This window comes from Littorina saxatilis, linkage group LG17 (genome assembly GCF_037325665.1).
Source record: "Littorina saxatilis isolate snail1 linkage group LG17, US_GU_Lsax_2.0, whole genome shotgun sequence".
Taxonomy (NCBI): domain Eukaryota; kingdom Metazoa; phylum Mollusca; class Gastropoda; order Littorinimorpha; family Littorinidae; genus Littorina; species Littorina saxatilis.
In genome coordinates this window covers 26,467,378-26,482,678 of record NC_090261.1, presented here as the reverse complement: position 1 = coordinate 26,482,678, position 15,301 = coordinate 26,467,378, and the positions used below count along the sequence as shown (strand labels likewise).

The window sequence follows — 15,301 nt, the reverse complement described above, 5'->3', positions numbered from 1 at the left end:
CCCAACGTTAAGTTGTGTGTTGCCGAACAGAAAAGGCTAGTTATCTCCCTTGTTTTTTTGATAACGTTCGTAAAAGGCTACAGATGTAAATACTTTGATGTAAAGAATAATCCTACAAAGTTTCAATCACATCCGATGAACTTTGTCAAAGATATAAAATGTCTAATTTTTCCTTTGACGCTGACCTGTGACCTTGAAAAAGGTCAAAGGTCAACGAAACCATCGTTAAAGTGTAGAGGTCATTGGAGGTCACGACTAAACAAAATATGAGCCCGATCGCTTTGATAGTTTCCGAGATACTTTGTCAAAGATACAAAATGTCTAATTTTTCCTTTGACGCTGACCTGTGACCTTGAAAAAGGTCAAAGGTCAACGAAACCATCCTTAAAGTGTAGAGGTCATTGGAGGTCACGACTAAACAAAATATGAGCCCGATCGCTTTGATAGTTTCCGAGAAAAGTCCAACGTTAAGGTGGTGTCTACGGACGGCCGGCCGGCCGGCCGGACGGCCGGCCGGACAGACTAACACTGACCGATTACATAGAGTCACTTTTTCTCAAGTGACTCAAAAAATAACACCCGAAGGAATAAGAATGCATGTTTCAAAAGTGATACAAAAGCAACCTGACTGACCTCACTGTTGCAGGGCACGGGGAGAGCGGCGCTGTAGTAGAACTGCTGACCGGTCAGCTGCCAGGAATCGGGGGGAGAGAACAAGGACTCTACAGTGATGGTCAACAGATTGCCGTCCTTTATCTGTTGCTCGTCCAGCAGCGCCTCGTTCACCGACAGCATAACGTCAAGTTCCGGCTGAAACACGGCAGGGTCTTCATTAGCATGTGTCTCCTTGGAAGATGTAACAGACACAATGAAAGGGAAGCAAAAACAGCAGCAAAGGATCTATACAGTTACAAATGTCTCTTGTGAACTATCAATTAATAATAATATTACGCTTTCACCTGTAAGACTGCTTCGATGTTGTTCCCACTGGCCTCGGTCTTTCGTCATTTACGCATACTGTTGATCTGATGCATTCTCCTGACCCCAGGCCTGTTGAATGTCCGCTAAGCTTAGACACAGGGGATGTCTTTTGACACAACAATCTTTTGGCGTCCAGGACATTTTGACCAATATGTATATTGAGTCCAGGTCCAAGTTCGAACTGACCTATCGTTATCTGTGTCTGAGAACAACACTGCTGCTTCTTGTGTACCATGCAATACTTACCCTTGGGTTCTCCGCTGGGATGGCCTCCAAGGGTGATCCTGGTGTAGGGTTGATCACCAGTGTGTACCTGTAGTTTGTCTCACCTGTCAAACAAAAATGTCTCCAAAAAATGTCTGATATTTTGGATGATGAAGCAGAAGGTGCTATGTATGAATGCTCAAGTGCAGGATAGAGTGTTATTCCCCCACACACACAAACACACACACATCCATGAGTGTACATAGCCTGCAGGTGTACAAATACACACACACACACACACACACACACACACACACACACACACACACACACACACACACACACACACACACACACTCACACACACTCACACAAACACACACCACACACATATACCACACACACAGTTATGTCAATATAACTATGCTCATGAATAAGGACTGGAACCAGATACCTTTCACAAGTGGCAGCAAATCCAGTGTGCACTGTCCAAGAGTGCTTGTCTTTTCTTCCTTCTGACGTCGCTCTTTAGGCATGACTTCAATCACAGTCACTAAAGGTAGAAAACAGCAATGATGAAACAAAAGAATGCAAAGGGTGAGGTGGGGGGGGGGAGTTCTTAACACAGATTAAAGCAAAAACATTATAACAAACTCACACACATGCATTCTCTCTGTGACTCACTCTCTCTCACTCTCTCCTGTTTTTAATTTTTTAATTTATTTACACAGAATTGCTGAAACGGTAATTTCATTACACAGGTTCGCTTAAAAACAAAAGTAAATGAACACCAGTAAGTAAAACCACAGCTGCTTCTTTTCTTCTAGAATCTAGTTACGATACCTTACTTGCATGTGACAAACTTATTGGGGCCCTGACAGAGCAGCTGAACACATACACAGAGCAGATCAAGGGCAAGGAAGGAGGGTGACGATACCTCAAACACTGTCAAGAATTTTGACTGGAATACTCAGACCTGTCAACCTGTACGGTTTTCCCGTATTTTGTACGGGATTTACTCAAATTTTGGTGTGTACGGCGTACAACGCCTAGCTGTACGGGTAAACCAAATTGTACGGGAATTGTACGGGAAAATTCAAAACCTGAAAAAAGATTCGAAACCGATCATCAGATTCGTTTCTGTTTAGCAGACGACAACAACTAACAGAAAAAGACTGTAACTGAGCTTGTGCGCATGCGCAGAAGGTATCATAGAGGGCGCTGTGGCCCAATCCGCTACTTCCGTGTCGCGAGATTTGGTCTTTGTTTTCACAACTTACTTCAGCGACAGACAACGATTCGCGTCACTTTTCGTGCTACAACTGAAGATGGAGAGGCCAGCGAAGAAAAGAAAAAAAGCCGGACATGGTCAGCACATGTCGGAGTGGGAGAAAACGTACTTTGGTGTCGTGCGATCATCGGACAAGGGAAAGGAGTACAGTTTGTGCGTGACATGTGGCTCGCACATCAAAGTGAAAGTTACTGCTTCTGGTCACTACGAATTGAAGCAGCATTTTGAAACGGCGGTACACAAACAATCATTGATTCGTTCCAAACAGTTCAAGCCTGTGAACCAACATTTCCAGAAACGAGACAGCCGCCTTCCAACGGAAGAAGATGTGACACAAGCCAATGCCATAAAACCATTACCACAGTCAATCTGCTTGCCACGGCAAAGTCAGCTACTGCTACCTACAACAAGTGTCATGCTTGAAGTGATCTAGTGAGACTGGACTGTGATTTTTCCTGGTGAACAGTAGTACAAAGTAGTTGTGTGGGTGTGACTGTGTTATACATTTAAGCTTAAAGTGATCTGGTGAGACTGGACTGTGATTTTTCCTGGTGGACAGTAGTAGTTGTGTGGGTGCGTTTTACAGTAGTTGTATGTATTTATTAATGCTAAATCAGATGTGTTTTATGAATACAAAATAAATGTTCCAAAATTTTATAAATAAATTTTCATTTAATTAATAATATACTTACCCAACTCACATATAGCAATTAACTCTAGTTCAGTGCTGGTTACGCTGTACGCGTCCCCTTGGTAACAAGGGAGACCACTCTAAAAAAGAGAGTGACCAATCCCATAAGGCCAGACCAACTACCGGTCCGACTTCCGTATGCGTGCGCATACGCCGCCATTTGTATCATTCCATCGAAGCCCAACTCACTCCTTTTTTAGTCCCAAAAACCACCACAGCGGGGAGGCGGGAGGGATTAAACGATGTGAGTTGGGTAAGTATATTAATTAAATGAAAATTTCTTTATAAAATGTTGGATTAAATTACATACACTATACCCAACTCACATATAGCAGATTGCTACTATAGGTGGTGGGTACTTACCAAAATTCAACCATGCAGGACTTGCCCTGCGGCTACCATCGCTGGTAGCGCAGAGCTGCCATCCTGCCTCAGTGAAGCGATGTCTCTGAGGTAAAAGTTTATGAAAACATCCTCTGATCGCCAGTATGCTGATTCTAGCACTTCAGCCAGACGACCAGACTTGAGGACTGCCAATGATGCAGCCCAGGCTCTTGACTCATGAGTTCTTGCAGCGGTGAGAGGCAAGACTGCCCTAGACTCCCCTGATTGAGCCTCCCACCAGGCATAAGCCTGCTTGATCAGTGTGGATACCCACTTGGTCAACGTGACCTTCGCAATATCCTTATCCCTAGCTGTGTTTAGAGAAATAAAGAGTAGCTTTTGGGTTTCTGAGCGAATATGCCGAGTTCGTGACAGGTAGAGGCTGAGCGACCGGACGGGGCAATTAGCTAAATCTGGATCTCCAGTAGCTAAAACCGTGCTTAACGGTAAGATATGCAAAACGGGCGAAACATGACCGGGCTTCTGATTCTTAGCGAGGAAGCCAGGGACAAATTTGAGAGACAACGAACCATCCTTTTCAAACGAAATGTCTTTTCCTAGACCTGACAAAGCATGAATTTCACTACCTCTCCTGGAAGTAGCAAGCAAAGTTAAAAACACGGCCTTGCGAGTCAAATTAATCAAAGTAGCCGAACGGATGGGCTCAAACTCCTCCGAGGCTAAGAAACGTAAAACCAATAATAAGTCCCAGGCAGGGAGCTGCGATTTAACACGAGCGGCTGTAAGGGAAGCGCCCTTAAGAACACTAGAGATCACTCCGCCAAGTGATATCTTACGCCCCAACTGTAAAAGAGTTGAGGATATCGCAGACCTCCTTACTCTAAGGGAAGAGGGAGAACCTCCCTGCTCTGCCAACCACGCAAGATGGTTGGCTACCTGCATAGACCTAGGTGCAAGGGGATTAACCCCGTTAAGCGCGCACCACCTACACCAAGCTGCCCAGTGCGAAGAGTATACTGAAGACGTAGACTCTCTATGGGCGTGGCGGACGAACTTCACAGTAGACGCAGAGGCCCCTGCCTTAAGCAAAGCGCTTCGGACAGAATCCAGGCGTGAAGGCTCAAGAGCCGCGGATTTTCGTGGGGGATGCCTGACCGAGGCTGCACGAGGTCCCCCTTTTTCACGGCGAGAGGAATCGGAGGCCGCACTGCTAGACGCAGTAGGTCGGGAAACCAGTGCTGGCTTGGCCAAAGCGGAGCGACCAGAACCAGCGCTGGCTTCTCTAAGTCTACTTTTCTGAGGACCTTTCCGAGGAGGCAAAACGGAGGGAACGCATACGCTGTCAGGTTTGCCCAACTGATTTCCAAGGCATTCACCCTCCAGGCCAGAGGATCTGGGAAGGGGGAGACAAAGAGAGGGAGTCTCGCCGAAAACCTCGTTGCGAAAAGATCGATCACAGGCTTGTCTATCTGCAACCAGAGACGGTCCAGGGATTGGTGGGAGAGAGTCCACTCCGAGTGAACCACCTTGTCCCCCCTGCTCAAACTGTCCGCCAGGACGTTCAGACTAATTCCCCTCAGATAAATGTCTGAAAGAAGGATGCAATGAGAGTTGCACCATGTCAGAATGAGGCAGGCTTTGTCTGACAGACTGGGAGACCGTGTCCCCCCTTGTTTGTTCACATACGACGCTGTGTGAACCCTGACATGTCTGCCCTCCAGCAAGGGCCTGAACGCCCGCAGAGCCAGAGAGACTGCCTCCAACTCCAGCAGATTGATGTGAAGGGAGCTTTGTGTTGAGTCCCACACGCCCGACACCATCTGCCCGTCTAGATGAGCCCCCCACCCTGACAGAGAAGCATCCGTAAAGAGCTCTTTCTCTGGCTGAGGGCACACAATGGGAACTCCCTGAAAGAGCGCCGGGAGCAGCCACGCGCGAGTGGTCTCCAGAAACCACGTCCCGAGAGGGATCTGAACGTTCCAATCCTGGACTGACTGGTCCCACCTTGACTGCAGAGCGACCTGAAACGGCCGTTTGTTCACTCTGCCCAGCGGGATAAGAGTTGCCATAGACTCCATTTGCCCCAGAACCGACGTAAGAACCCGAGCACTGGCCTGATTCTCTCCGTCGAGAGAGCGTATCAGTGCCTGGAGTTTGTCCACTCGTCTCTGAGACGGACGAACTGACCAGGCCTGCGTGTCGAACTCCATGCCCAGATACACAAAACTTTGGGATGGAACCAGTTCCGATTTTGTGCGATTGATCGAGAACCCCAGCTGCAAAGCTAGACTCAGAACCGTCTGAGTATGCAGATCGCAGAGATCCTTTTGCTGGTGCAGGATTAACCAGTCGTCCAGATAGGCTCTTAACCGGACCCCGTCCTTCCTTACAAGAGCGCACAGCTGCCGCACAACCATCGTGAACACCCAAGGGGCTAGCGACAGGCCAAACGGCAGAGCTCTGAACTGATACACTTTGCCCCCCCAGGGGAAGCGTAGCCACTTCCTGTCCGAAACATGAATGAGGATGTGGAAGTACGCGTCTGTTAAGTCTACAGACGTCGCCCAGTCCCCCGGACGCAACGCCTCCCGAACAGAGGTAGCCGTCTCCATGGTGAACCGTATTGCTCGTAAGAACTTGTTCAGAGAGGAAAGATCCAAGACCGGCCTCCAAGCCCCCGAGGCTTTTGGTACTACGAACAGCCGCCCGTAATACCCCGGAGACCTCAGATCTATGACCTCCTCTATTGCTCCCTTGAGCAACAGAGCAGTCACTTCCTTTTGAACAGCATCTCGTGCTTCTTGATCCTTTGGCGCCCTGCAGGGCGGGATTATCCTGACCAGAGGAGCCTTCTTCTCTGACCAGAGCAGCCGGAACCCCGAACGCACGATCCCAGTAACCCACTTGCTGTCCACTAATTGTAGCCAAGAAGTGAGGGCCCTGGACGGGCCGCCCGCTACAACAAGCGCGGGGGCTACCGGGACGTGCCGTTCGGGGGAGTTTCATTGGGGGTGAGGCTTGCGCCCCGACCCCCTAGAGCCTCCAAAAGACTGCCCCCTCTTCTGATAGGGCGCTCCACGGCCCCTACCCCTAGAGGCAAAGGACTGTTTGTGCGCCTTGCCGCCCCCAGAAGAGGAAGCCTGAGGCTTGCTGGCAGCCTGAGTCTGCGTGCTGGACTTGCTCTGTGGCTTTTGGAACCCGTGCTGCGCGATGCGCGCAATCGCAATGTCTCTCGCATCCTGGGTCTCTTTCCGGAGAGCGTCAAGAGAAGATTGACCCAGCAGAGCACCCTCCGAAAAAGGCGAGACCTTCAGACTCTCTATGGTCGCCTTGTCCGAGATCTTAGAACCCGCCAAAAAGGCTGACCTCCTAGACAGCACCGCATGGGTGTAAAGCCTTGCCGACAGAGCCATCTGCTCTCTCGTCACTTTAGCCAAAGTAGACAGGAGAGTAGTAGCCACAGCAGGAGAAGCGTCAAACCGAAACTCAAAAGGATCGAGCGAGGACGCAATAGATCGAGAGAGCGACCTCTGTAAAGATTCAGAGACAGAGGACAACTCTAGAAGAGACCTTCCGGTCTCCTCTATGGCCAACAGAGAACTTTCAGTGCAAGGGACAGGCTTGTCCTTCCTGTAAGCATCCTCTCTTAAACTGGCCAGTTCCGGTGAAACCGGAAGCGCACAAGATGGCAAAGCAAAGGATTCGATCAAGTTGACCGGAAACGGATTCAACCTAAAGCTATGCAAAGAGGAAGCAGGACGATCCCCCTCTTTCACAACCCAAGGCAACACTTCCTCCGGAACCTCACCATGCTGAGCCAGCAGAGGGATCGGAGCATGCCGTTTACCCTTCAGGGTAGATGCCATCTCAACAGCAACAGTCGGCGATTCCCGAAAGCGGAAGTGAGGCTTCTGCTCCCTCGCACCCCGGAAATCGTCAAGTGCCGAAAGGGGTGGGGCAAGATTCATCTTACTTTCCACCACCCCTTCCGGGAAGAACTTATGCGCCGCTTCCGCTGCCAGTGCCACCATGGCTGGGAGCTTGAAGGGCAAGTTCAGTTGGGTGTCCCCCGGAACGGAAGGAGCACCCTCGTCAGTATCTCCGTCCTGCTCTTGAAAGCAGTCCGGAAACTGACCCTCGGACACACCGTGTTCCGCCCAAGGATCATCACCGACGACTTCCTGCCCCCCGGGCGGAAGAGGACTCAGCACCTCGCCGGCACTCTCTTCGAGTTGCGGACCGAGAGCCTTACCCTTTCGCTGATCAGGGCCCAGACCCGCAACCGACCCCCTGTCACGACGGGAGGGGCCAGCCGCGGTATCTGAGCTTTCGCGGTGCAACTTTCGTTGGCCCGCTACTCGCTCCTGACCACGCACACCGCTTTCGCCAGAGAACCCAGCTACTCGCGGTGTCAACATACCTTTGTCATGTGAGGGCACATTCAGCAAAGACACCCAGCGTGCTCCGCCATCCTGCGAGGCATGAACCTCTGCCCGAGTCACAGTAGCAGAGGGACGGGCGGAAGTAGAGGTGGACGTCAAAGGAGACGAACGTATCCTGCCAAGAGAACAAACATCCGAAACACCAGAAGGAAGGGAACGAAGTTCCTCCCTAGTAGAGGACAACTCCGACGCTAAAGTCGAAACTTGCGCACTAAGCGTCAACAACAGAGAAGCTACTTCTGCGGCAGCTAAACCTGGGCAAGCCGTGGCATCCGAAACACCGGAGGCCGAGCCAGAAACGATATTTTTATCTAAGGCAACGTTAGACAGAGAGGGGCTAACATTCTTGTCAGCCAAAACGGGTGACTTAGCGGAAGACGAATCAGAAGTCAAAGACGCGTCAAGTCCAGCGCTCTTAGACCTTCGCGAAGATTTCCTAGAAGGAGTCGCATCAGCCGAGACCTGTCTCGAACTAGGCTTCTTCAACGCACTATCTTTGAGTGCAGCTTCCGCCATTACAACAACAAACTCACAAAAATTTTCAGTCAAAAAAATTTATAAGTTCGAAAGCAGCGACAAACGTCGCTAAAGTTGCGATAAATCAGAAAGATCTCACCCCACACAGCATAGGAACAGGTGTAAAGCTTCAGGCGGTACCAAGGGGTGAATCCGAAGTCCTAAGACCAAGGTGAAAAGCTGATAACAGCAGGAGCGTACATAAAACGCGACCAGACCCTTGGATCGCTGAGAGTGGAAAGATACAAATGGCGGCGTATGCGCACGCATACGGAAGTCGGACCGGTAGTTGGTCTGGCCTTATGGGATTGGTCACTCTCTTTTTTAGAGTGGTCTCCCTTGTTACCAAGGGGACGCGTACAGCGTAACCAGCACTGAACTAGAGTTAATTGCTATATGTGAGTTGGGTATAGTGTATGTAATTTAATGAGTATTTACCAGCTGGTCTTTCTTCTTTTTTATGTCGTGCGAGTGAATTGCGAGTCTTGCGTGTGAACTCAGGTTTGTGTGTGTTCATTTTTTGGGAGTGTGTAAGGGATTGTTGCCCTGATTACAGTTTTTAATCATATTAGTACAGGTTGGCCTTGGAAGGGGTTGACAGGTCTGAATACTTCATCAACTTACAAACGACTGGCTTGTGTGCGATTTCATCCAGTGCCAGAGGGTCTTCATAAGTGCAGTTCAGTGTTGTACTGAAGTTGAACTCAGCAGGAACATCGGGTGAGCAGTCGACTTTGGGCGTCTCACCAAGGACTTTCTCATTAAATTCCACTTTGACCATCACATTCACTGCGTCACCCTTTGAGCCCCGCTGCAAAACAATCAAACAATTGTCAATGACACCTACAAACTTCATACTTATTTCTTGCTTTACCTGCACTTTGTAACGTTGAAATAGCGGAATGTTTACAAATCAATTCTTTCACTTAGAATCAAAAAATAGATCAGATTTGAGAAAACGCAACTGATTAAATAAACAAAAAATAAAAGTAGCTTGAGGCAAAAATAATACATTTTGTCAATCTGTCAAAGTCACAGAATGATACTGAACGCACTGCATTTCACAAAGAGAGTGCTTTACCAATAACCGTGACCCAGACTGAAAAAGCTGACATATTCACGTGGAAAACGTGATCACTTGAAGTGACAAGCCAGTGTAGCGCAGTAGCGTACAGCGCATCACAGTAAAACGCGATTGTCTTTATTCTTGTATTTTTTTCTGAGCTCCTTTTTATTTTTAATCCAAACATAACATATCTATATGTTCTTGAAATCAGGAAAATATATAGAATAAGATGACATCCTTATAGGATCGATTTCTAAAATTGTAATCTTAATTAGAATTGTGAGATTTTCAATGACTAAACAAACTCATCAATTATTTTTATTTATGAAATATTGATGATTTTATTGATTGAATTAAATGGGCTTCACAGCCTCCTGCATTTGTCCCCCAAAACTAAACTAAAGTAAACAATTAACCAAGCAAGTAAGCAAACAAGCAAGCAAGTCATCATGCAAGCTATATTTAACTATTAAGCTTCCAAGCTGATATGCAATCCCATAGTCCGGGCTTCGTCGAAGATTGCTTGACCAAAATGTCAATCATCAAAGACACATCAAAAAAAGGCAAAAATTGTCTGGGGATATCATCTGGAAGAATTTGTATGTAAAGTTTCATAAAGGTCCAGTAGTTTCCTTGGAATTGATCTACACACGCACACACACACATGCAAATCTGCTTAGCAAAAAAAAAAAAAAAAGCGTGCTAAATCTAAACATGGGTGCAAGAAAGTAAACACGAAAAATAAAACACCATGCTTTGAGGGAAATAACCCCAATGGTCTAAAAATGTCAAAAGAAGACGAAAACTATCAAGTCACTGACAGGGATGGTCAAATCTGAAAAATGTATCTCGCCACCTGGGCGAGTAACTTCAAGAAATTCACAAGCCTGCCAGAAAATTCTCTAGTCCTGTACAAACCAGATATACACAAAATAGCGGTGATATGATAGACAACTGGGCTTCGGTCAGCGATGAAGGCGGGTGCCTTGTCTGGCTTAATTTTGAAATGTTCTTCATGCAACTGCAAGTTGCACTCATATTTTTTTCGCGCGACTTGATATTGTCCCACTTGAGAAATGTTGTTCCAGTCAAAAACGCGTTCTTTTTATTTTTATGTGTTCTTACACACATTTTTGACAAAATAATACCCACCATATGATCTCCTAACCACTCTCCTTCCCGCTATACACAATGAATGACCAGCGTTGTTTGAATGATTGGGCTCTTTTCTCTTTCCCATGCTGTTTATTTTCCTCTTTTCTTTCACAGCAGTCTTCGAGTTATTATTTGGTGCGGATTTGGAATCGATAGCGAAAGAAAACAACTGCCTCACCGCAGCGAAAACCATGTCGGAAGTGAATCTGAGATAGGAGCCTGGCTCTAAATGTTTCATGAGAAAATGGCAGCGTTTTTGGAGACGACAGAAGTTCCTGCATCTCCAGTTTTTTTTATATGACATATAAACAAGTCGCGTAAGGCGAAAATACAACATTTAGTCAAGTAGCTGTCGAAGTCACAGAATGAAACTGAACGCAATGCCATTTTTCAGCAAGACCGTATACTCGTAGCATCGTCAGTCCACCGCTCATGGCAAAGGCAGTGAAATTGACAAGAAGAGCGGGGTAGTAGTTGCGCTAAGAAGGATGGCACGCTTTTCTGTACCTCTCTTTGTTTTAACTTTCTGAGCGTGTTTTTAATCCAAACATATCATATCTATATGTTTTTGGAATCAGGAACCGACAAGGAATAAGATGAAAGTGTTTTTAAATTGATTTCGACAATTTAATTTTGATAATAATTTTTATATATTTAATTTTCAGAGCTTGTTTTTAATCCAAATATAACATATTTATATGTTTTTGGAATCAGAAAATGATGGAGAATAAGATGAACGTAAATTGGGATCGTTTTATAAATTTTTATTTTTTTTTTACAATTTTCAGATTTTTAATGACCAAAGTCATTAATTAATTTTTAAGCCACCAAGCTGAAATGCAATACCGAAGTCCGGGCTTTGTCGAAGATTGCTTGACCAAAATTTCAATCAATTTGGTTGAAAAATGAGGGCGTGACAGTGCCGCCTCAACTTTCACGAAAAGCCGGATATGACGTCATCAAAGACATTTATCCAAAAAAAGAAAAAAACGTATGGGGATTTCATACCCAGGAACTCTCATGTCAAATTTCATAAAGATCGGTCCAGTAGTTTAGTCTGAATCGCTCTACACACACACACACACACACACACACACACACACGCACAGACACACACACATACACCACGACCCTCGTCTCGATTCCCCCCTCGATGTTAAAACATTTAGTCATAACTTGACTAAATGTAAAAATGCAAGACAAGATGTGTTTGTACTTATATGTCGTCGACTAGAAAGTACAAACACATCTTGTCTTGCATTTTACTAGAATTTTCACTGGCCAGCTGCCAGATGATTTCCACTAGCCCGGCTAAAATTTTACTCGCCCTTGGCGATCCGGCAAACGATTTGGCCATCCCTGCACTGAACAAAACCATTCCTTAATCTGAACAACAGTGAAGCATTTTGGCGATCCGGCAAACGATTTGGTCATCCCTGCACTCAACAAAACCATTCCTTAATCTGAACAACAGTGAAGCATTTTGGCGATCCGGCAAACGATTTGGTCATTCCTGCACTCAACAAAACCATTCCTTAATCTGAACAACAGTGAAGCACTTTTGCTTACCATGTTCAACTGCGAACCACATTTGCTTACTCTATCAGTATCGGAATATTGAACCTGGACAGTCAGTGCCACCATTACAACATATACTGTGCTTAGCAATAAATAATGTCATTATATCATACAGTTTGTCTAATAATTATTGCGAATTTTACCTCTGATTTCAAACAAGTGGTTTGTGTTCATAACATGCAAAAGACACAGCATATCATATATCAATGTAAAGGCTATTAAATGCTCTTCCTGAAAACTATGGTCAACTTGTGAATTATCTCCCTTTGGTAGTACCAGATGACAGTAGTTGCCCTTGCTTGCAAAATAAGAGTTTAGGCACACACAAAATATATATTGGTTTAGGGTAACCCGATCGACCCTATTTTTCCCCCCCCCCCGACCCTAAAACTTTTTTTCATTTCTCAATAAAATCAACAAAACTTTGGCACATTTTGCGAACCATAACGAGACTAAGAGAAGTAACCTCCTTGAAAATTGACTAAATTTATTAAAAAAAAATTAAAACAATTTAAATAAGCCGACCTACCGACCCTATCTTTTTTGGTCACGTTACCCTAAACCAACATATATTTTTGTTTTGCCTTCCTGAAATAAACTTTTGATTTTTGATAACTTCAAACGTAGCAATTGTAAAATAAGAGGTTGCAATTACAGCCCAAGACATCCTTCTCCGTAGTGAAGCATGTTTTTTGAGGTTTGGTGAAAACACACATGCGCATGATACAAAACAAGTACGAGGTGACAAAGATTTTCTACAAAAATTACCAAACGTGACTGCACTATGTGTTGCGCTCTGACAAAAGCAGGAAATTGCGTCAATTGCCAGTGGATGTTCAGCAAATGTGGGAGTATGCAAGATAATGATCTCAACTGAAATAATAATGTTAAAGCGGAAGAAAATGTCACTACTTTGTCAGAGTTCAGGTTCATAAAGAATGCCTTTTTGGTTGTCCACAGTAATCTTCAGAATCAGTATTTGTGCAAAACTATGGTTTTAAAGGAAAGTTCCCATTAGGTTTTCCATAATACTGTCAGCATTAACACTAAATATACTGCCAGACCTGTCAGTGTGTATTTATGACCAAATTCAAAATATCGTCCTGGCAAAATGTAAACTTAAAACTTTATTTTGTAGTCTGGATACTCCTGCCTTTCTCATTGTAAGAATTGTGTATGAAATTAACCCTGATTCCTTGTAGCGCAATAAGCCAAAATACATCAGAACACTAAAATGTCAGCACATTTCTCGGGAAAAACAGAGTTAAAAAATACAATAGCACAAACAAAATTACATTCGCTGCAATTAATTGTTGCTTATACTTTATTGCAATAATTATTATAAGTACTATAAGTATAGCTAACTAACTTTAACTTTTAAAGAGTTATCCCATTAAATGTGTAGTTTACTAGCAGTAGCAAAGACAAGCATACATTTCAACAGAAATAAAGATTCCTATGGAAAATGACCCTTACCAGATTGTGTGCTCTGCACACAGTGATGACAATCGGCTCTGGCGGGCGCACATGAATTGCTTCTGCTTCCGCCATCCTGTACCTCTAAATAATGGCTGAAAAAGCAAAATGTTTTGAGTCCTTTGATGCAAAAACACTGGTATGTCTAACTGCACATAAAGTTTCTTGTTCATCAGAGCGCTGCGTAAACCCCTAAACGTCACATCTATAGCCGTAATCTGCTCCTGTGATGAACCCAAGAACAACACCTGCAGTGTGAATTCAGATTAAGATTTAATGGAGGGGCGCTGGTTCTGTGCGACGCTTACTTTTCGAGATAGGTGTGACCTGACGAAGAACAGGACGTCACATTCCTAATGAATTTGAAAACGAATATATTGCAGGTGGAAGCCGATGAGGCTGCATTTCTTCGGGGGGTGCCCGCAAAAATAGATCTACACGGTTCGAGCGGGACAGTTGAGCTCGGAACATGTTTGCATAATAGAGTGTCTTCCCTTTGTTCTTCTCGTGATAACGTTATTTTGTATGAATACGATTCACTTGCAAAATAAAGTATACGACTTGGTGTTTTAGTGGTAAATGTAGATAGAAATGTGTAATACAGACAAAGTAAACAAATAAACGTGTTTTTCTCGAAAAAATGTTGCGTTGTGCGGGAGTTTGGGTGGCCACGTGATGTACACAAAGCAAAGTGCGGGACGGACTCTGCTCTGTACGTGCTGTAACACTGGCAAGTTCAAAACACGAGAAAAACGATTTCGTTATGCAGGCAGCCACGGGGGATGTATGTATTTTTCAAATGGTCGTAAAATAAGTCTTGTATTTATCATCGTACTCAGGCTCTGTTCTTTTTTTCGTCACACCTAAAACCGTTATTCTGGTTTTTGTTAGACAGTTTCCAAGTAAAAATAAAAAATAACTTATTTTAGGCTTCACTTCATGTTTTGCTGAACTAAAATGATTGTAAAGCTGCAGCCCTGTAAATTCCATTACCTTTACCTACCTCCTATATTTCCAAATGATCTCAATTCCGAGGATATCACAGAGAAACCTCAAAACAACACAAGCCAAGGAACGCTACACAGTCAAACAATGTTTAAAACATGTCTACAGCAGACGCTAAAGCGGGAAATTTTGCCTTTGGTTTTAGAAGCTACGTAAACAAAAGCTCTAACAAAATCAAGAACAGTGATCGCTCATGATGTAAAGATAACGAACCACCGACCAAAATAGTCATAATGTCTTTGAAATATGTAAAATTCCGACAAAAGATTACCAAGTGAAGCGACGAGTTTCCGATGGTTTGAACTTCCGGCAGCCCCTAGCAACACAGCAAAACTCAGTTAAGAGTCGCGTCCCCTTATCCAGATTATAGGAGCACAGGCGCATGACAGGATTCCCTTCGTCTTCCCGATGGGCTTGCAACCAACGTTATGGGATTTGGTAGACTGAATGTACCTAGGCTCCCACTGTGTGTGAGCAGCCATGGTCCAGGATAAACAATGCAATGAGTTGGAACTATCATTTTGTTGGGTTTTTGTTGTTATTTTAAAAAG

At 44.9% G+C, this 15,301-nt stretch overlaps 1 protein-coding gene across 10 annotated transcripts in view; it reads right to left on the bottom strand.

Annotated features, from left to right (window-relative positions):
* LOC138953836 (cilia- and flagella-associated protein 70-like) overlaps positions 1-15,079 on the bottom strand; it is an 85,940-nt gene extending 70,861 nt beyond the window's left edge. For all 10 annotated transcript variants that reach the window (XM_070325782.1, XM_070325786.1, XM_070325787.1 and 7 more), the window contains exons 1-7: positions 15,022-15,079; positions 13,746-13,840; positions 12,261-12,314; positions 9,095-9,281; positions 1,640-1,738; positions 1,228-1,310; positions 634-810 (exon numbers count right to left, since the gene is read on the bottom strand). In XM_070325782.1, coding sequence (XP_070181883.1) covers positions 634-810; positions 1,228-1,310; positions 1,640-1,738; positions 9,095-9,281; positions 12,261-12,314; positions 13,746-13,820 — 675 coding nt within the window. In that variant the 5' untranslated portion in view covers positions 13,821-13,840; positions 15,022-15,079. The remainder of the gene's footprint in view (positions 1-633; positions 811-1,227; positions 1,311-1,639; positions 1,739-9,094; positions 9,282-12,260; positions 12,315-13,745; positions 13,841-15,021) is intronic.
* Positions 15,080-15,301: the final 222 nt, after the last annotated feature.